Here is a 21,518-nt window from a genome sequence, read left to right as displayed (position 1 = left end):
ATTAATTTCATTCCATTGCTTTTGATTGGATTGACGAGTTACATGCGTATGTTTGATTAATGCAAGAGGTTTTGATGCAAAGTAATCAATTCAGTTGGTAGGAGAAAAAAGTCATTCATATTTTGGTGTTGCCGTTGGCAAAGAATGTTTTGAAAAAGTATTGATAGTTATGATTGACAAGTATCTATACAAACACAAAAAGTCGTCACTAGTACAAAATATCATCTTCTTTTGACATCAAAACTCAAAAACATTAGCCAGCATTTGGTTACAATTTGCCACCTGCAAATTCTACCTTCTGTAAAATCACGCGACAGCATTATAGCCTGCTTCTATCGTCCCTATCTCCCTCCTTCTACTACGATCTTATGAAGCAGCAAGCTCTGAGCAGGAAAGACCATGGCAACAGGGTCTCCTCCTCGTCTAGCTAGCTGTACCAAGCATGCAGCAGGAGGTAACTTCACCACAAGAAGAGAAGAGATGATCTTATATGAATAGATTCAACTAACCAAACATGAGGTTGTATAAGGTCGTCTAATCTAAACAACCAACCAAACAAAAATAAGTATCATCCTATACAACCAACCAAATATCTAGACTGTATCAATCCATCCAGGACCATCCCATCCACCTGAATCATCCTGTATAGGTAAGAGTTGGTCCAAACATCCAGACACACCCTTACAACTCCAGTTAATAAGGCATCCGAGGGCATAAGATAACTATAGTTTATTTTATTTTGAATGTTATTATGCGTTATTTAGTTGATTACCGAGAAATTTCTATATATGATAAGCCGATTTGTTTCGGATTTCCTAGACGATGGCAGTGAAATGGCTACATGTATCCTTGATGTCATCTTGTGAAAGAATCGAATGGTTTAAGAGAGAGGTGTGAATTGGGCTCTAATTAAAATTACTTCTACCGAATTTTATAACAAGTAGCCACATTATCCTAGATGAAAGATAATGCAACTACATGAACAAACTAGAGGAAGGCAATTAAACAAGCAAGCTAGAACACAAAGTAAATTACAGAATTGAAGGCTTGCAAGAATGTAAATGCGAGAAAGTAAAGAGATTAATAAGAAGACACCAATTTTTTCCTGAGGTATCGATGAGTTGGCAGTCCCCTCTAGTCCTCGTTAGAGCATCAACTAAGGATATCGCTCTCGCTTGAGCCACCAAGACTCAGTGCCCCCTCATGATTATCACTTGTCCATCTCCAGATTGGCGGGCATCAAACCAAGCATAAAGTCTCTCTTAGGGCTCCCACAAGAGCTCCAAGAGCTCACCAAGACCGGCTAAGTGTTGCCAACCATTAAGAGTAACAAACTAATAGCTTTACTTGGCCAAGATCAAGGCTAAACTACAGCTAAATGTACATTTGCTACTCTCTATGCACTAATTATGTCATTAATCTTCGATTAAGAATTTTAAAAATCACTCTAGTGCATTCTCTTGTTTCTTGATGACACACACACATTGTATAGGCTTTTCTGGGTTCGCAAGAGATTTAAAGTGAGACCAAGTGAGGGGGTGTTTATAGGCTAGAGGTCAAAATCTAGCCGTTGCTCAACCAACCACATTTCCTATGAACACCAGATGATCTGGTGTGTATATTTTTTAAAGCTCGCACACTGCTAGTCGTTATTAGCGTTACTGCTGAGAAATGCTTCGACGCATCTCTTTCAACACACACCGAACCATCCGATGAATAACAACTTCACTGAACCAAAAATAAATCTTTTGAAAAATGCTCCAGTGCTTCATACCCGTGAACATCGGACCATCTGGTGTATTCAATTTCATCCTCTGAAGAATTTGCACTTCTCCTATAAAACACTCAGGTGTGCATATTGGTTCAACACTGGACCATCCGGTGAAGTTTTCACCTCTCTGCACAGAACCAAAAATACTCTGATACGTATAACCTCCTGATCACCGGATTATCCGGTGTATGCATTTTCTTCTGAACTCGTCCAATTAAACCATTCTCGAGTTTTAACTTTTTGACATCTCATCCATGGGCTTCTGTGAGCTACCTAGTGCTAAAATTTCACAAGTGTGTATCCAATCAAGTTTATACTCAACTAGGTTATACTACTACTCTTAGCCCCTCTTTATAGTACAGTCAAAAGATTAAGAAAAGAGATATATACTACTCTAAGTATCATTCATCTTCTTGTGACACTTAGAACTAGAAGATCCTTAATATTGATGCTCATATCCTTTGATCGTCCATAGAATCAACTTAGGAACCAAAAATACACAATCATTATTGTGAACTAAATTTTTGATACCCTTCAAAGCACACTTGTTAGTCATAATGATACGATTGTCATTAATCATCGAAATACTTACCACTTATATATGAATCTAGATGTTACATGCTGTTACATAGGCCAGAAGTTGTACTTCCTTTATAAAAAAAGAAATTTCTTTAACTTGATTGTCTAGAATTTATAATATTTGATATGTACAAAACTCAAACTTCAGAAAAGAAAAGAAAAGGCAACAGAGTGAGTATCAAACAGGGTCATTGTATATCGAATACAAGTACCAAATGTAATATACCAGCCCATTAGTGTTTTTAGTTTCAGCCTAGGTGACCCAAGTATTCCAGCGTGTTAGATTTAGTATCACCTTAATAATTTATATATGTTAGGGTTAGCTTATAAGCCTTTGCGCTCTAAACATAACACCTCTATGTTAACCCTTTTACACGAAGTGAGGACTAAAATACAATAGAGGTGTTATACGCATGTGGGTCTGCTGCACAAGTGGGCTGAGCTGTAAGAGAAATTTTAGAGATAAGGTGTTACATATGGTATTAGAGCCAACTCTCGCTACATGAGTGCATGCATATCGATCCATTGAGGGGACATGGCATGGCCGTAGCACCGATGAAAGATCCTAGGTATTTGTTTGCCTCTTACGCGATAAGCTATCGTGGGCGTCAACCCTGAAGGTGGGTGTAATGCCCCGATCCATTAGTATTTTTGGTTTCGATCTAGTTGTCTCGAGTGTGCCCGTGTTGTGAATTTAGTACCACTTTGATAGTTTAGATATGCTAGGGCTAACTTATAAGTCTTTGCGTTTCAAATATAGTGCCTTCAGGTTCATCCTTTTACTTGAATGGATGATTACAAGTGTAATAGATATGTTATACATATGTGAGCCCATCCCATAGGTGAGCTAGAATGTAAATAAATATTGGAGGCAGGGTGTTACACCAGAGAGACCCATTGCATATCTGAATAAGCCACCCTTCATATGACTTTTTTATTTTTATATTTCAAAAATCAAAAAATTGTAAAACTAAACGTTCATTTGAAAAAAATTACAAAAATGGACTACTAGGGCTGATAGGTTTAAAAAATAAATATATCTCCTTTCAACGTGTGATAGGTTAAAAAATAAAGAAAACACTGTGTTTTATTGCTCTTAAAATTCAAAACACTATCGAAATAGTAATGAAAAAATATGTTGTAGAGGATGCTATAATCTATCTATCCAAAAAATTTAATTCAAACAATTACTTTTACAATGATAAAAAAATACAAATTTTATTGATCAATAAGAAACAAAAAAGACAAATTTCATTGACAGACTATGTACAAAGAATTTTGAGAGTTTTTATCTTTTTATTTGAATTTTTTTAGAGCTAGATCATAGTATCCTCTACAATATACATTTTTTAAAGATTTTATGACTATTTCGATAATATTTTAAATTTTGAGAGTAATAGAATGCAATATACTTTTTAACCTGTCGCCCGTTGGAAAGATAATATCTTTATTTTTTAAACATATCGCGTGTGGGAAGGGCGATGCCTTGCTATCGTCCTTCCAACAGACGATAATAACCTATTTTTATAAGTTTTTCAAACAAACTTCTAGTTTTGCAATTTTTTGATTTTCTAAATATAAAAATAAAAATAATTCGCCTTCATATAGTTGAATTCTAAAGTACAATGGGCTTATGGTCTTACATAACATCTTTTTGATACGTGGGCTTACAGAATTGTTGGGCCAAGTCCTTTGGGTGAAGGTGGGCTAGGCCTTTGTTTTTCTCAAGGAATCCGACCATCTCGCTAGGGTTTTGCTACCCCGCTCCCGGCCGCCCCCGCGCAGTGTAACCCTCCGTGCTCGGCAAAATCATCCACGGCGGAGAACTCCTAGTAGTAGTAGCCTGTAACCGCCGATCACCTGCGAAGACTTGGAGAGAAAGCAAGGGGAAGCAAGCGTTCATGGACTCCTTCTCGTCGCCGTCGCTGTCGCCGTCCGGGAACCCCAACCCGGAGGCGGTCATGGAACAGATCAAGGCGCAGCTCGCACAGGCTTACGCACAGGAGTTTCTTGAGGTCAGAATATATCTCTTGCAATCTTTCCTTCTCGCAGCCCCTTTGTTATTGCGAATATATATGGATGGTTAGGTTTCTACTTGATAGCTACTGGGTTAGGATGATTCTTTATTTCGCAAATAATGCGTTTGATTGAAGAGAGCGAATATTTGGGGGGTTATTCTTGTTGTAATTGTTTGGGGCAGGTACTGAACTACTAATTAGTTGTTAGATAGATAAATAGATTGAGCTATATAGGTGTTGCTGGCATTCAAACTGAACGCATGTCCTGTTCTTGATGCAAGGGAAAACTGAACATTTTTAAGGAAAAAAGTAGAAGCCTCTAGTTCTGAACAATCAGCAATTCGGCTGCTGGTACAAGCTTAGTAATCCAAGACCCAACTCGGGGTGATTTTGTTGTCTATATCACCCTCATGAACTTAAAACCTAATGGAGGGGTTACCCAGTTTAAATGTGTTGGTATAAACTGTTTTACCCGTAGGTGCATCTGTAGATTATAATTTAGGATGAACACGGCGAAGCCATGCTAATGCTGAAGTGCCCATCTATTGTAGCCAGAGTTTCAAATAAAATTCCCAGACCCAGGACAGAGCTGTTATTGGGCAGCTACTAGACTGATAGCAGCTGGTTCCTGATTCAATCCCGGTGACTTTTCAGATTCATCTCATTTATCTTGCAATCATTCTTTCGCTCTGGGTGATCTGGAAGAGAAAGTTTTTTACAATGCCACTCTCTCCCTGCCGGTCAGGGTACAGATGCTCACCAGCCTCATAGGCCTCTACACTAGAGCTTTTGAAGGAAGCTCGTAACTAGTGTGCCACTTGCAACAGGCGTTGCAAGATGTACAGAGGTGTGATATCCACCTCATCTCTGTGACTTGTGTCTGAATGAATAAATCCTTAATTTTTCAAAGAAAAGAAAAGAAAACTGGTGTGCCCAACTAGTAGATGTAATTAGCTAGTGTTCTTTTTTGTTGTACCAGTGTTTTCACCTGAGTAAGCAATGAGAAATTTCAGTTGGGTAACTCCACAATTGATTCCTAAACAAACGATGTCCAACAAGACAACAAGTTCTAATAGCATCTAGAGCTCAAACCGACAAAAAAAAAAGAATAAAATAACATCACAGGGAGCTATGGTGCTCCTTTTACGTGCCTAGATTTCTGGTTTCTGGTGGTAACCAGTTACTGCTCAGGGAACCCTGATTCTGGCACCATTCTGATACAGATATTATGTGATATGCACCAAGTTCAAATTATGCATGAGGTATGTGGTCGCACATCTAGTGATGTAGCATCTTATACTCTCTTGTACTATCCAGGGAGGTGCAGAATAGAAAAAATACTCTTACAATCCAAATCGGTATCCAACAGTTGGAATGCACATCGTAGCACCAGTTGAGATCTGGGAAGCTGGATAATTGGCTGGACTATGTTGATGAAGTTTACGTACCATTTGGATAATAGATTTGAGCTTCATACTTCCAGATGTTTCCTTCATGTGCTTTAAATATGGTGATATTCTGCATTCTGTTTACTTTCTAACACACACTCTTGTCAATGCACTTGTTTTCCCTTTTCTTATGATGCTAGATTTTTTAGCTGATTCTTGAAATGATGTAAATGCAATATTTGTTAAGCCTGTTCTTTCAGTTTAAAAGGATTTCATAACAAGAGCTATACAAGGAGTTAGCAGCAAAATTTCTGCCTTCTTGTTGCTGTACCATTATTTTAAATTTTTTATGTTGGGTCATATGTCATGACACATTGATTGATTAGTTTGTCTTTGAGGTCACATGAGGAGAAATTGAAAGCTATTCTGTTGCCCTGGAACATCCACAACTCTGTAAACATGGTGCCTACTGTTCTCATACCTTGTTAGGCAGAGCTTCAGCTCCGAGATCCATGCAGGATTTAGAGTTTTAGGATAAAAGAAAATAGTTTAAATATTTGTTTTCAGTATAAAATAAGAACAAGATGTTTAAACCAAAAACATTTAATCTGCCCACAGTTGCAGCTCTAAGAATTTTTAGAGCTAGAGATGACTAGCTTTATGAATTCTTGGAGCTGGAGCTCTGCCAAACATGCCCTTAATATGTCGGTATAAACAACTATGGTTACATGCTAGAAGCCAAAATGTTCTTTTCCCGGAAATTCACCTGTTGCTAAATTTCTTTTGTTAAATGCATAACATGATGTTGATTGTTTCCTTTGTATCACAGACTGTCGGGAAAAAGTGCTTTGAGAAGTGTGTGACCAAGCCAGGATCAAGCTTGAGTGGAAGCGAGAGCAGCTGCATATCACGTTGCGTTGACCGTTACATCGAGGCAACTGGTATTGTCAGCAGGGCTTTGTTCAGTTCCCAGCGCTGAGAACACGTGAAGACAAATGATTTCAAAGAACACAATAACACTTGGTGCTTCATGCAGTGTTAGTCGCCGTAAGACTCGAGAGGTTTTCCTGTTAGCCTCTGTTCTTTAGTAAAAGAAAACAGGCTCTATTAAGTGGAGCAGATCCTTAATTGTGCTCAACTTGCGATTTGTTTCTCTGTTCCCCAAGCCTTCAGGCGGTTATCCTGAAGGGTGCAGCAGGATGTCTCCATCAGAAGATTATATGCAATCTAGTAGATATGTGTTGCTCTCTGTGAAAGAGGAAAAAGCTAGGCAGCGTTGTGCATCGAGATCATCAAAATACGCTTCATCTGGCTGTTTGACGCTGGGCGGCATCTGGCACCAGTGAAGCTTGCTCATCCTACTTAAGTATGGCAGCAGTGATGCATGGCCTTCAGTGATGCAATCAGTGATCGTGCAGATAATCTGTGTTGACATTGAAGGTGCGTGTCAGCACGATTGTGCTATTCCATTCAGCCATCAAGACCGAGCATCAGGCCGCCGTGCGCGCTTCAGCTGTCCAGGCGGCAAAGACCCGCGGCCCTGTCCCGTCTGCCGCGCTTCGTCAAGAGCCTGACGGGGCATGGGTCCCAAGCAACCGGTCCGATTGTCTCCCATCGCCGGTGGTCGGTCCGACGCTCCACCTCCGTCATCGTTCTCGGCTCCCCGTCCACGGAATGACCGGACTGACCGGAGATGCACGCAACGACCGAATCGCACGATCTGGCGATGGGACACAGTCGTAGACTGTTCACAAATCCCTTGGTTAGTTAGGCAGTTAGCAGCATACATCGAAACAAGCTTTGACCAGACGATGGCTGGTTCGTCGGCCGGTCCCCCCGAGCTCCTTCCTATTCACAAAATCGCCGGCCGTTAAGTTACCGTGTTACCGAGTGGATTCGGTTAGTATCGTATACATAAATCAGACTGGTTTTCGGTTAAGTTTAAATTTAAAATTAAAAAAACTTAAAAAATTGACAAAATTCGATCATTTTTCATCAAATTGTAGCAAATTGCTATACAGTTACCGTGGTAATAACCGAGGACCGGTTTTTAAGGTTAAACGCATTTATAACCCTGACTCCCATCCACCACAGCCCGCCGGGCCGAAGAGTCGACCGCGTCGTCGTTCAACTCTTGTGCCCGGCCGCCGCTTACCTGCCGCTCCACGCGCGCCTTGGACCCTCCTGCTGTGTTCGCATCACTGCTGCTCGGCCGATCCCTTTATCATCTCTAAAAGTCCAAACCCGATCGCCGATCACCCAGCCCAAGTCCACCCCCAAATCCACCCAGCTCTTCCATGGACCATCCCAAGCCGCCGTCCACGGACGCCTCGGCTTCGCCGGACACGCCGAACCCGCACGCCTTCACCTGCGAGCTCCCGCACTCGATCTACGCGCTGGCCTTCTCTCCCACCGCGCCAGTCCTCGCGTCCGGCAGTTTCCTTGAGGACTTCCACAACCGCGTCTCCCTCCTCTCCTTCGAACCCGTCCGCCCCTCCGCCGCCTCCTTCCGCGCCCTCCCCGCGCTCTCATTCGATCACCCCTACCCGCCCACCAAGCTCCAGTTCAACCCCCGAGCAGCCGCGCCGCCCCTCCTCGCCTCCTCCTCCGACGTGCTCCGCCTCTGGCACACCCCGCTCGACGACCTCTCCGCCTCCGCCTCCGCGCCCGAGCTCCGCTCCGTTCTCGACAACCGCAAGGCCTCCGCCTCCGAGTTCTGCGCGCCCCTCACCTCCTTCGACTGGAACGAGGCCGAGCCCCGCCGCATCGGGACCGCGTCCATCGACACCACCTGCACCGTCTGGGACATCGACCGCGGCGTCGTCGAGACGCAGCTCATCGCGCACGACAAGGCTGTGCACGACATCGCCTGGGGCGAGGCCGGGGTCTTCGCCTCCGTCTCGGCCGACGGTTCCGTCCGCGTCTTTGACCTCCGGGACAAGGAGCACTCCACCATCGTCTATGAAAGCCCCCGCCCCGACACGCCTCTCCTCAGGCTGGCATGGAACCGCTTTGATCTCCGCTACATGGCTACGCTGCTCATGGACAGCAGCGCCATCGTCGTGCTCGACATACGCGCGCCCGGGGTGCCGGTGGCCGAGCTGCACCGCCACCGGGCTTGCGCCAACGCGGTCGCGTGGGCGCCACAGGCTACCAGGCTCCTCTGTTCCGCTGGGGACGACGGGCAGGCGCTGATCTGGGAGCTGCCGGAGACGGCAGCAGCTGTGCCCGCCGAGGGGATCGATCCTGTGCTAGCGTACGACGCAGGCGCTGAAATAAACCAGCTGCAGTGGGCGGCCGCCCACCCGGACTGGATGGCCATCGCCTTTGAGAACAAGGTCCAGCTTCTCAGGGTCTGACAAGGTTGGTTCCATGGTCATGCTGGTTTGACACTTCTACAGTTCATGTTGATTCATCGGAGTGCGTTTAAGATTTAACTGAAGGTGATTTTGCACATTGGTGTTAAGTATTGGAATTGTAGAATCTGGTCGGAAGGAAGCGGAATAATTAAAAGTAACGTCATTTGATTAGTTATATGAAGCTTGGAGCTTGCTAATTTGCGGACGCGCAGGTAGCCCGATGGCAAAACCTCCAAGGTGGGAGTGAGCCGACGGGTTCGAGCCCCCGTCCCGCACACCCCCGGTGAGGCATCCAACGAATGCCGGGTAAAGGGGATGGTCTAAAAAAAAAAAATGTGCACTAAGTTCAATTTCTGATGGACTATTGACCACATGTTATAAATGCTCAACTATATTTAGAAAATGTGTGGTGATGAAAAAATCGAAATTGGGAACAGATTCATGTATATGTGATGGATGCCTAGAATTTAGCCATTTAGGATAAACACATGAATAGTGGCAAACAATCTGCATCATTACTTTACGCGAGCAACCCTATCTTTCTGAGCTAACCCCAGTTTTCACCAACTTAGGCCATCTCCAACGGAGTCTCCAAATCTGCAAATTCCAGTGCTACAGTACTTTGCGGTGTACTGTAGCGCTGGAAATTCATCTTCAACAGAGCCTGTATCCAGTGATACAGTACTGCTATAGTGTTAGTGATAGAGGATGCTGTAATAGTGATAGGAGATGCTGTAATAGTATTTTGAGGATGAAAATTTGAGGTAGCTGTTGGAGATGGTCTTAAGGAGGTTCAGTTTTACACCAAGAGAGGCCATAGTTGTCTTGTGTGGTTGTGCCAACTGATCAAAGATTAATGGTTCAAACTCCAGCTGAACCATAACATCAATCAGGATGCAAGTCCTTCGTAGGATGCTTTCCTTCATTCCCCACTGAACTCTGTAGTTGTGCCACTATCCTCTGTCCCTTCCTCTGCATCTTTCCAAACAATGTCCAGGAGGTGAAAGCTTTTATTTTTAGTCTTAGCTTAAATTTCAGACTCCGTTTATGACCAAACATTAGAAAAATGATTCTGTTTATTATCAGAATTCATACAATGAAACACATACTCTATATATGATAAGAGATTCTGCCATAAGAGTTGAGGAAATTATGAAAGAAGAGATTCTAAAATATCCCCTTCCCTTCTCATTCTTCAATTTTGAAGATAAATATCCTGCATCATATCAGCAGACAAAGTGTTTAGTAGGCCAGGAATCTCTCATTTGAAACTTTACTTTTCCTTCCATCACTCAACCTTATTCTCATCCTGTTCAGTTCTTATGGAATTCAATCATGTTGCCATTTGCTCAATAAGCTATTTACTAATTCCTAGGCTACCCTACTCTTTTCTGATGAAAATTATTTTTTGTTTTTAGATGATATTTTATGTGAATACTGTTACCACCGAAAAGTGTGCAGTGCAATTGTCAATCTTTGGTACTAGCGAGTAGCAACTCGCCCAGGCAGTATTTGAACTTGTTTTATTGGGGACAACTATCGAACATCAGAACATGACTTCGTTTTTTTAGAGGGGAACAGTAGGGGTGGACCCTTCTGAATATATATTAATATATAAATATAGGGTTTAGAGTTTATGTCAAAGGTCTACAAGGCCAAACTACAGTAGATAAACAATGTAAAAGAACTGTTGCTAGAGGAATTTTATTGTTCAGATTTAACCAATTCACTAATTGGAGAAGAAATCTCTTGGACGCTCTTTGCTTCATTATCACCATATCCATGTATTCTGTTTTTCTGCAGCCAGATGTTCCATTACACCATTGTGATAAGCTCTTTGAAAAACCAATTTACCAGTCTGGTCTCTGCCCTGTTCCAGTCTGGTTTAGAATCTCAAGAGATAGATCCCAATTAATACCCAATAAATCCCAGCAACTCTTGCTAAACTCACAAGCAAAATTTTGTTACAAAAGCAAAGTGATTAAGGTCTTTTTAACAATTATTATTACATAACTCACAGTGATCTGATTCAATATTGAAGTTCTTTGTCATCATTGTTCTTGTGCTCATCTTGCCATTCAATAATATCCAAAGGAATACTCCGTACCTTAACACACTGTTATTGCTCCAAATCCAACTGTATATAGGTGAATTATGATTGTATTCCATGAAGGCCAGGCAAGCTTTAGATGCACTAAAAGAACCGATCCCCAGACATAGAGCCAAACATCCTTTCCTAGCAGCAACTGGATCTGGGACGACATTACATTAACGCATTCAGCTAGTTCTGACTTCTGAGCAATTCCTGAGAGGGGGTGGAACAAGTCCTCCGAAGCCATCATAAAGTTCAACTCTTAAGAAACGTAACACAGTATGTTCCTACCTCCAGAAGATAAAAGCAGAGTAGTAGACTTGACTCCCATCCAGAAAGCATTTGCACAAATTTACCATAGATCCAATCAAAATCATAAACTCTGGGCTTAGATAGGCACATGAGCAACCTCAGATAGGTTAAAGGGAAAGATTGAATTTTGCGACCAAGTAAAGCAGCAAGCATTTATGTTTTGTGCTCACCTGAATTAATTGGGAGTAGGGATGACTTGTGAAAAATTACCTTGAGCCCAGTGGATAATGCATATGTTTGGAGCATAGCTTAAGGTAGTTCTTTCATAAGATTGAACATTGCTCTTTCAGCTGCCAAGCAGTTTCTCTATTTTCTGAAGACCTCTTGAGCTATCCTTTCCCATTATGTTATTATTAATTGATATCCAAAATATTTGACATGAAAAACCCCTTTATTTGTGATGCAAAACTCTTCTGAAGAAAGCTGGATTCTATGGAGCCTTGGGACTTCCCAAACCATCTGATTATATGCATCTTGTTTTGGCGAACCTCTTGACATATTTGGTACACCAGAAGCAGCCATCCTGCTAAGGCTACAGCAAGGAACAGTATCTGTTCTCATATGCTGCCTATTTGGCTAGTAAGGACTGACCTCGCTGTCTTGAGCTAAGAAAAAAGCTATATGCACTAGTGGATTTATCTCTGATCTCCCTGTGAAAGTAGAAACATAGAGTTAGCCTTACCTCATCGGTTCCTAATTCCTAAATGGATTAGGAAGTCATTCAGTCATTGTTTTGGCCTGGTTCTGTTCTTCAATTTGCTCTGTTACTTTCTCAGTTTATATGATCAGATGGTTTGGGAAGTCCCAAACCATGTATCTTATGTCATACTGATCAGGATGTATCTTATGTTCATCGCCATGTAATTGTTATTCAGGTATGTAAGACTCCAATTATGTTAGACAAAAGGGGGCTCCTAAGTAAACGGCAATAAGTTATTATGAAGCGGGCATAAAAAGAGAGCCTTTTAGGGAATTTTGTCTGAAAGTTGAAACCCTTGTAGCCTATGAAGTGTCTTTCGGCTCATGGAACAATGAAGACATTCCTAACTGATCTCAAACCAAAAGGGAAAAGGTGTATACCATGAGTGTAAGAATTTTGTGGAACTTTACAAGAATTTCATTGAAAACGTGGTTTGTTTTCCATGGGTTGAAGACTTGTAGATAATAGGCTGAATTTGGTTGGCCCGTTGGCTTCACTGGGTACAAAATTATCGTATGATTTGGCTCTGTCAAACTGACAGCACCCCCCTCCCGTAATCTTGGACTGTTTTACTTTTATCTACATTGCAGCAAAGCGGAGTTTTTAGACGAAAAGATTTGGCTGAACTCTTGGATTTGTGGATTTGACTCTTGGATCTTGTTGAGGGCACCATGATGGGACCACGATACGTCCCCCTGTATTGTCATCCGCTGAGCACTTCGTCTTCATTTCGACTTGTCCAGCGACACGGAGACGAACGAGTACGTAAGCCTGTCTTGCTTCTGCCATTTTTTCGTCCGTGGATAAGTGTAGAAATGAGAGGTTTTGGTAAAGCACCACACATGGTAGGCATGCCACTGGGTGGCTATATGTATTGATCATAGGGAATTACATTTTAAGTATAACAGAATACAACTAGCGGAAGGTATCCAAACCAACCATAAATGTACGGGCATAAGAGGAAACAATCATAGGCCGCCAAAGCAATGCGCTAGCAGAAAAGGAAACAATCCTAGGCTGCCAAAGCAATGTGCTAACCCCCCCCCCCCCGGGCAGTCGCAGCGGGAGGTTCCCGGACACCAAGATTGGACCGAAAATCAAGAAATAGCTTGGTTGGCAAACCCTTCATCATGATGTTAGCGAACTGAAGGCTAGATGGCACATGAAGAACACGGATATGTCCAAGGGAGACCTTCTCTCACACAAAGTGAATATCAATCTCGATGTGCTTCGTGCGATTGTGTTAAACAGGTTGGCAGACATGTACACCGTGCTAACATTGTCACAATAGATAACAGTTGCCGACTGAAGAGGAAGGTGCAATTCTTGGAGAAGCTGGCGATCCAACAACACTCAGCAACAGCGCGGTATTCTGCCCCGGCGCTGGAACGAGAGACCGTCGGCTAGTGCTTGGAAGACCAAGAGATGAGATTATCTCCAAGATAAACACAGAATCCCGAGGTGGAGTGTCGAGAATCAGGGCAACCGGCCCAATCAGCATCAGAATAAGCAGTGAGAGCCAAAGTCGAAGAAGCATGTAGATGCAGACCATAACCAAGAGTGCCTTTGACATACCGCAAGATGCGCTTGACAAGGGCAAGATGAGGCTCACGAGGATCATGCATGTGTAAACAAGCTTGCTGAACCGCATAGCTGATGTCAGGTCTCATGAGGGTGAGATACTGGAGAGCTCTTGTGATGCTGCGATATTCTGCAGGATCGACGATAGGCTCTCCTGACGTAGTCGATAATTTGGATTGAGTATCCACTGGAGTCCCTGTAGAGTGACAATTAGCCATACCAACTCGCTGGAGAAGATCAATTGCATATTGACGCTGAGACGGGAACAACCCTGAGGTGGACCGTGTCACTAAAATGACAAGAAAATGGTGAAGATCACCAAGGTTCATCATAGCAAATTCACTATGCAAGCGGCAAGTCAGCTGTGTCAATAGAGCATCAGAAGAGGCAGTGATAATGATATCATCCACATATAGCAGTAGGTAGGCAATCTCAGTCCCAGAATGAAAGACGAAGAGGGACGTGTTGGAGATGGCAGCAACAAATCCCTGTGATGCAATGTAGGTGGCAAATCGCTAATACCAGGCCTGAGGGGCCTGCTTGAGGCTGTACAGGGACTTGAGCAAACAACAGACGTGCTGGGGCCGACTGGTGTCAACAAAACCGGACGACTGCTCACAATAGACTGTCTCATCAAGGGTGCCGTTGAGGAAAGCATTCTTGACATCAAGTTGATAGATAGACCATCCTTGGGAGATAGCAACACTGAGAATAATTTGTATAGTAACAGGCTTGACAATAGGGCTGAAAGTCTCATCATAGTCGATGCCTGGCTGCTGAGAAAAATCGCGGACAACCCAACGAGCTTTGTAGCGTACCAGTGAGCCATCTGAGTTGAACTTGTGCCTGAACACCCATTTACCGGACACTACATTAGCACCGGGCAATCGTGGAATGAGAGTCCACGTACCATTATCGAGGAGTGCCTGAAATTCATCAGACATAGCTTGTCTCCAATTAGCATCTTGTAATGCAGAGTGATAAGACTTGTGCACCGACGAAGGAGTGGCGTGGTGAGTGGAGAAGCTGTATCGCTGGATAGGGGTGATGATGTCATCTTTGGCGCGCGTCCGCATGGTATGAGGACCACGCCCACGCCGAGCAACAGGAGCAGCTTGGTCAACAACAGGCGGTGCAGCAAGACCGTCAGGTGCCAAAGCTGTCTTGGAGGCAACCGACCCTTAGGAGGAAGAGGTAGAGGTTGGTGCAACAAGACGGTCCGGTGCTGGTGAGGACGCCTGGGTTTCCACACGTGGTTTCCTGGAATAAACCAAGTGCACGAGCGGCTTGCTAGGGACTACTGGTACCGGAACCTGAGGAAGAGGCATGATAGACAGGGTGGGCGCCAAAGTTGCTAGTGAGCAGCAAAGGGGAAGCACATCAATCTCCTGCAAAAATCAAAATCTCGCACCGAAGAAGGTGGAGATGATGTTAACGAAGAGAACGGGAACACAGACTCGTCAAAGACTACGTGACAAGACAAGATGACGCGCCGACTGTGTGGATCATAGCAGCAGTAGCCGCAATGATTTGGGGAATATCCAAGAAAGATACAAAGAATGGAACGGGGTTGGAGTTTGTTTGTGGCATTGGCAGCGACATTTGGGTAACACAGGTAACCAAACACCCGAAGGTGATCGTAGGAAGGGTGGATCCGATAGAGTTTGTAGTAGGGTGTGGCAGAGGCTAAAGTCGTGTAGGGACATCTATTGAGAAGATAGGTGGCAGTAGACAAGGCTTCAGCCCAGAAGCAGGAGGGGAGTTGAGCCTGAAAGAGAAGAGTTCGCATAACATCATTGATGATGCGAATTGCCCATTCAACAGTACCATTTTGTTGAGAAGTATATAGACATGACCGGCGGAATGCCACGCCATGGCGAGCAAGGAATGCAGTTGTTGCATGGTTAACAAACTCTTTGCCATTGCCAGTTTGGATAGAGCGAATAGGAATCCCGAATGGAGTGTGGACAAAAGCGGAAAAACAATTCCAGTTCAGCAAACACATTAGATTTGACACGCAGAGGAAAAGTCCAATAAAAGTGCAAGAAATCATCAATGATAAAAAGATAATATTGATAGCCCGACATGCTAATGCAGGAGATGTCCACAAATCACAGTGTATTAAATCAAAGGGGACCATAAACACTGAAGTAGATGAATGAAACGACAAGCAAACATGTTTGCCAAGTTGATAAGCATGGCACAAAGAGCGGCTGGACTTTATTTGTGGAATAGCATAGGGCTGCTGAAGTGAGGCAGTGGCGTCACGACCAGGGTGACCGAGGCGACGGTGCCAGACTTCAGGAGACACGACAAAAGACACAAAAGCTGAGGCTGGTAAAGACGGAAAGGTGTAAAGATCGCCCCCACCATTGCAGCGATAAATTGTGGCCTTCGTATGCAGATCCTTCATAGAAAAACCAAGGGAGTCAAATTCAATAGAGCAAGAGATATCACGAGTAAATTGCCGAACGGACAAAAGATTGCGAACAAGAGAGGGGACGTGAAGAACATTGTTTAAGACAAAAGAAGACCCAAACGGTGTATGAATGAAGGAGTGTCCGGATCTTGAGACAAGAATGGAAGTCTCATTCCCGACCGTGATAGATGAAGGATAGGAAGAAGAGGAGGTGGGATGGAGTATACCATTGTCGGGCGTCATATGGGTGGAGGCGCCGGAGTCCACAACCGAGCCCCCATTACTGAGCTGTAGGTTGTTCATTGCTGAAATCAGACCAACGCTATCCCAGGAGTGAGAGGCACTCATGGGAGTTGGGGCCTGCGTTTGGTACAACGAGGCGGCAACGGTGACATAGGCCTGAGGAGGGCGCGCTCCAAGGATGCCGGTCCCACCGTACGAGTGACCGATCTGCTAGGGAGAGGCGCCTGGGGGGCAGGCCACTGCCCCTGGCCGAGACTGAAACATAACCATGGGCCCAGGGGAGGGAGAGCCTGAGATGGTGCGGGGGCGCCCTGGTTGCCGCCGGAGCTACCACCCTTCTTCTTCCATTTGGGCTTCGGCTTAGAGGAGGATGAGGAGGTGTTACTGCGATAGGCATCACCACTGCATGGAGGATGTTTGGTGGTGCTGGACAGGAGAGCAGACGCTGACTCGGTCTTGGTAGCTATGCCGAGACACATCTCTTCCTTGAGCAGAGCAGGGCAGGTGGCAGTGAAGTCCGACAACGGAGAGGTCATGGAGATCATCGTGGCAACGCTAGCCATGGTCTTGTTCAGACCACGCAACACATTGAGAACCAAGGTGCGATCAGTGATAGATGAATCGGCGTCACGGAGAGCGTCGGCGAGGCGCTTTTGCTCCTTGCAATATGCTGTGATGGAGAGATCGCCCTACTGGAGGCCATGGAACTCGTTCAGGAGAACAATCGCACGACTTTCCTTGTTGCCACAGAAGAGGGCTTCGGCAACAACCCACATAGCACAGGCATTCTGCTCCTTGTCGAGGATGATGTCAAGAACGTCACTCGTCATGGAGCCGTACATGACCATGCGGATAGCACAGTCATCGGAGACCCAGGAAGCATCAATGGGCTGAGCAGGGGCGGTGTCGTTGACATGGTGGAGAAGACCATGACGACCAAGAAGAGCTTTGAAGAAGATGTCCCACTTGTAAATTCACAGCATCAAGGTCTAGAAGCACATGAACTTGAGTGTGGTTGGAGGAGAAAAGGCCGGCGGCACCAGGAAGAGAGGTGCCGGTAGGCAGGGGCTGTGGCGTGAGGCCAGAGGTGGAGGAGAAGGAAGTCGCCGAGTTGCTGAGAGGCTCGGTCGACATGGTGGTAGCGGAGGGGAATCTGGCGGAAAGAAACACCGACGACGGCGGTAGGCTGGATCAAAGGTCAGGAGAAAAAACTAGTCTCGTGATACCATATAGAAAGGAGAGGTTTTGGTAAAGCACCACACACGACAGGCATGCCGCTGGGTGACTATATATATTGATTACAGGGAATTATATTCCAGTATACAAAATACAACTAGCGGAAGGTATCCAAACCAAACGTAAATATACGGTTAGAAGAGGAAACGATCCTAGGCTGCCAAAACAATGCGCTAAACAATAAGTATCAGTCGACTGCTTGCTCATATGCCTGAGACATTCGGCACCGATTCTTCGATCATTGATCGCAGATTCTTGACGCCTAACTCTTCTGAAATTCATGTGCCCGATGCAGACCCAAACCGGCAAACCGAACCCCGACACGGACGGCAGGCAGCAGCCAAACCCGAAACATGATGTATGCACGAGCACAAGACGCGCTGCACAGGCCAAATCACGCGCGCGCTCCGCGCAACCTCTGTGCCGCTCTCGCCTAGCCACACGACAGAGACCGCTCAGCTAACCAAAGCCATGTGCCAGCCATAGGCGTGCGCCCCATCCTGACAGCGGACGGCTTACCGAATAATTGGCATTGCTTCGATACGCGCCACGCAATTAGTGGCTACACGTGTATCGTGGTGCGCTGATGGGGCTGCACTCATCAGAGCAGAGCAGTTCATCACCAGGCAGCACGATGCTCTCTTCTAATAGTACTATTCATGTATTACCTTGCTCCAATGGAAAAACTATTGCTAGTATCATTCATGTTGGGGGTGACAAAGTTCCGCAGAAACCGAATGCTTCCGTCGTCGGCCTTACGACCGTACAGAACATTCACTTCATATACTAAAACTCTCTCAATCTCTCTCTGAACATTGGACAACGTTGCACGCGTGTGAGTGTGACACAATGTCCTGAATCCTTATCTGAAGTGACGCTTTCGTCATTTCCTGTACACCGAGCAGGTAAACACGTGGAACATCATTCTCAGTGATGTTTATGACGCGGAGAATGTGCAGAGCTGAGCTGTGGAGTAAAGAACGCAAGCGACACCTACGACGAACCTTGTCATACGCCACCCACGTTCGGCTGACCAAGGGTTCAGTACTTCCACGCGCGGCCCCGCCCGCGGGCGCGCACCCGGAACAAACGGACGCCGACGACTTGTCCAAGGCCGAATGTTCCGACCATTTCCACTACGCGAGTTCGGTGTTTTCCCGCGTTCCGCCACGCCCCTGGACCTGTACTTTTACCTCGGCAGTCAAGCGGCGGCACGTACTTCGTGAACCAGTCAGGTCGTCACGTCCGCTACACAAGCCGCGGGCACCGGCCCGTTCCGAGACTTCCACACAATCATCAGGTGGGGGTGGCACGGCAGATGCACTCACTTTTCTTCACCCGCCGATCGATGCACCACGCCATGCCGACAAAAATCACGTGAAAACGACCCGTGCTTTCCCACCCCGCGGTGCCTCCCCTTTCCTTCAGGTTGAACTAGATCATGGGGTTCCCGCTGGCGTGCTACTGCTTCGCTGTCCCGAAGCCGCTCATCGCCTTCTGCAAGCTCCTCAATCCTCAGCGCCATCAGGGATGCCGTCCTGCTGATGCTCCGTCGTGGGGCTCGGCCGCTTCCCGCACGACAGTGCGCGCAGCTCGGTGGACGCCCCGCAGCCCGAGGATGTAAAGAACCGGCTCCCCGCCGTCGAGTATGGCCAGCTCGTTGCCGAGCAGTCGTCTCCAAGCAAGCACGCGCCGTGCCACGACTACGGCAGCGAGGCTGCGGCGTCGTCGACATGCATCGTGTGCCTGGAGAGGATGGAGGCGATGGACCATGTGCGGCGGCTGGCGCAGCTGCGCGCATGCCTTCCACCGCGAATGCATCGACCGGTGGATCGACCTCGGCCGGGCGACGTGCCCGCTGTGCCGGTCCAGCCTGCTGCCGCACGAGCGGGTCGGCCCGCTCGGGTTGGGCTGGCTCGCCAGCCTCCTCACGCGCGTTCGGTGAGGACCCGCGCGCGCGCAGGGGGGGCGGCGGGTTAAGGAGGGTAGTTTTGTCTTTTCGATCGGGTGTTAATGTTGTATATAGTGTGATAATATGAGCATTGATATTACTTTATATGTATAAAAATAAGAACTTGACAGTATGAAATTTATACGCATGAACAGTACACATAATAATACAGATTATGTAACAACAGTAATCATAGACATGTGTAATGTATGAACTGAACAGTAAGCATAAGACTTTTGTGAAATTGTCCTCAGAAACAGTATGACAATTGGCCCCAGGACCTGTATAATCCTGTTCACTAATTGTCATAACAAGTATTTCATCGATTGGGCAAGTTCCTAAAATCTCAGCTAGTAAAATTATAACCTGAGCTAAAATCTCAAAATCTGAATGCATATCTAGACAATGCTGCAGCCCAATATCAGAGAACACAAAATTGGCACAGTAGAAACAAGATAGCTAATACAGAGATGAAATTAAACTACAAAAAGCAAAAGACAGCAACTGCAATTTGAGGTAGCAATCCATCTACAACCAGATGTGTGCAAAGTATACTCAGATCACACTCAACACTAATCCAAAACAAGGTTAGCAGACAGATAGCTTTCAACCCAATTCAACAAAAGTATCACGGTATGCTAGAAAACAAAATATGACTACACACTGAATAGCCTCCAGGTAGCACCAGATTCAACCAAATAAGAGAAACTATAGGTATATGCTAGTGTACTTAGTGAACATGTTCAATCTCATAGCAATTACACATCATCGAGCATCCCGTGTGGTCCAGACCATAGAAAGAGAGGAAACCGAATACTCACAGTGAGATTTGCTTAAATGCAAAATCAATCGAGGCAAGGCACGACACAGATGCTGCTATCCCAGAAATCCTATTCACCGTTGTTGCCGCCGGCGAGGAAGACGGAGATACAAGGCCTCACCGCACCGCGTCGGTGTGTGCGGGCGAGCCTCGACAAACGCAGCTCCAATAAACACCAACATAGGAGCTTCTCCACCAAATCACCTCGAGAAAATCAAAGCACCAAAGCAAGATCAGAGCCACCCTCCAATAAGCTCAGAGATGACAACCAATCGAGAGAGTTAATGGAGAACCAAAGAGAAAAGAAGAAGTTTTTCCTCCTTTACACAGGGAGAAGAAGTCAATCCTCTTGTAGAAGCGGTGCAGCCCTTCAGAGCCTCACGATTCCCGCAGGAATCAGGGTTCGGTTGCGCCACCGCCATTGCAAACGAGCAGCCGCTCGGCCTCCTCACTCTCTTTTTCATTTTTTTCTTTTCTTTTCACCCAACCCTAGCCGAGTGGCTGCTGCCCCATTTGAGCTGCCTGCCATGGGTGTGAACCACACACTCGTCAACGGGCTAGCAAAACAAATGAGAATAAACCCAAGTAAAAAAATATATTGAAATTTATATTTTCTTCAACAGTTAAGTGGTGCCGGAATGGTGCGGACAGGTTAGTGATGGCAACGGACCGGCCGGGTGGTATAACAGCAGCTGGGTTATTAGCCAATAACCATTAATCAATGGGGCTTGATTAAACCAATGGGGCTTGATTAGCAAACCATTAATCAATGGCGACGGACCTGTCAGTTGATATAGATATTTAAATATATAATCATGGATTGACAGGTTCGGTAGGTGTAGAGAATCATGATCAGAGATGCACATTCATAGTGCTATCAGCGATATTCATTAATTGTACTATTCTTTTCTCTTTTTTCTTCAGATCAACTAAATTATTTCTTCAACTCTTGTCTAATTTAAGTTGCAGAGTTGGTCCGTAAACGAATAATTTATCAAACAACTTGATGATCGTCTCTTCAAAGACGTACTAAGAATCTGATCAGATTG

The 21,518-nt window shown here is 45.3% G+C and overlaps 2 protein-coding genes and 1 pseudogene across 6 annotated transcripts; all 3 read left to right on the top strand.

Annotated features, from left to right (window-relative positions):
* The first annotated feature begins 4,112 nt into the window (after positions 1-4,112).
* Positions 4,113-6,907, top strand: LOC133919519 (mitochondrial import inner membrane translocase subunit Tim13). The gene is made up of 2 exons (XM_062363939.1): positions 4,113-4,365; positions 6,586-6,907. The coding sequence occupies exons 1-2, from the start codon at positions 4,252-4,254 to the stop codon at positions 6,733-6,735; spliced, it is 264 nt and encodes an 87-aa protein (XP_062219923.1). The 5' UTR covers positions 4,113-4,251; the 3' UTR covers positions 6,736-6,907.
* Positions 6,908-7,866: 959 nt separating this feature from the next.
* Positions 7,867-12,759, top strand: LOC133919518 (protein TRANSPARENT TESTA GLABRA 1-like). 5 transcript variants are annotated; one of them, XM_062363933.1, is made up of 2 exons: positions 7,867-9,119; positions 11,939-12,759. In XM_062363933.1, exon 1 carries the CDS (start codon positions 8,054-8,056, stop codon positions 9,113-9,115), a length of 1,062 nt encoding a protein of 353 aa, XP_062219917.1. In that variant the 5' UTR covers positions 7,867-8,053; the 3' UTR covers positions 9,116-9,119; positions 11,939-12,759. The 5 variants fall into 5 exon arrangements, with proteins under 5 accessions (XP_062219917.1, XP_062219920.1, XP_062219921.1 ...); XM_062363936.1 differs by having other exon boundaries at positions 12,395-12,749; XM_062363937.1 differs by lacking the exon at positions 11,939-12,759 and adding an exon at positions 10,534-10,892.
* Positions 12,760-18,212: 5,453 nt separating this feature from the next.
* LOC133919517 (brassinosteroid-responsive RING protein 1-like) lies at positions 18,213-19,762 on the top strand (annotated as a pseudogene).
* Positions 19,763-21,518: the final 1,756 nt, after the last annotated feature.

The sequence above is a fragment of the Phragmites australis genome, chromosome 5, assembly GCF_958298935.1.
Source record: "Phragmites australis chromosome 5, lpPhrAust1.1, whole genome shotgun sequence".
Lineage (NCBI taxonomy): Eukaryota > Viridiplantae > Streptophyta > Magnoliopsida > Poales > Poaceae > Phragmites > Phragmites australis.
Note: the sequence above shows the minus strand (reverse complement) of the source record. Positions and strands in the feature narration are given on the sequence as shown.

What these genes read in the sequence shown, in the direction of transcription:
- LOC133919519 (XM_062363939.1), top strand. Translation starts at nt 4,252, where the DNA reads ATGGACTCCTTCTCGTCGCCGTCGCTGTCGCCGTCCGGGAACCCCAAC. An exon ending in ACGCACAGGAGTTTCTTGAG is followed by an intron (nt 4,366 to 6,585) that starts GTCAGAATATAT and finishes TTTGTATCACAG; the next exon opens with ACTGTCGGGAAAAAGTGCTT.
- LOC133919518 (XM_062363933.1), top strand. Translation starts at nt 8,054, where the DNA reads ATGGACCATCCCAAGCCGCCGTCCACGGACGCCTCGGCTTCGCCGGAC.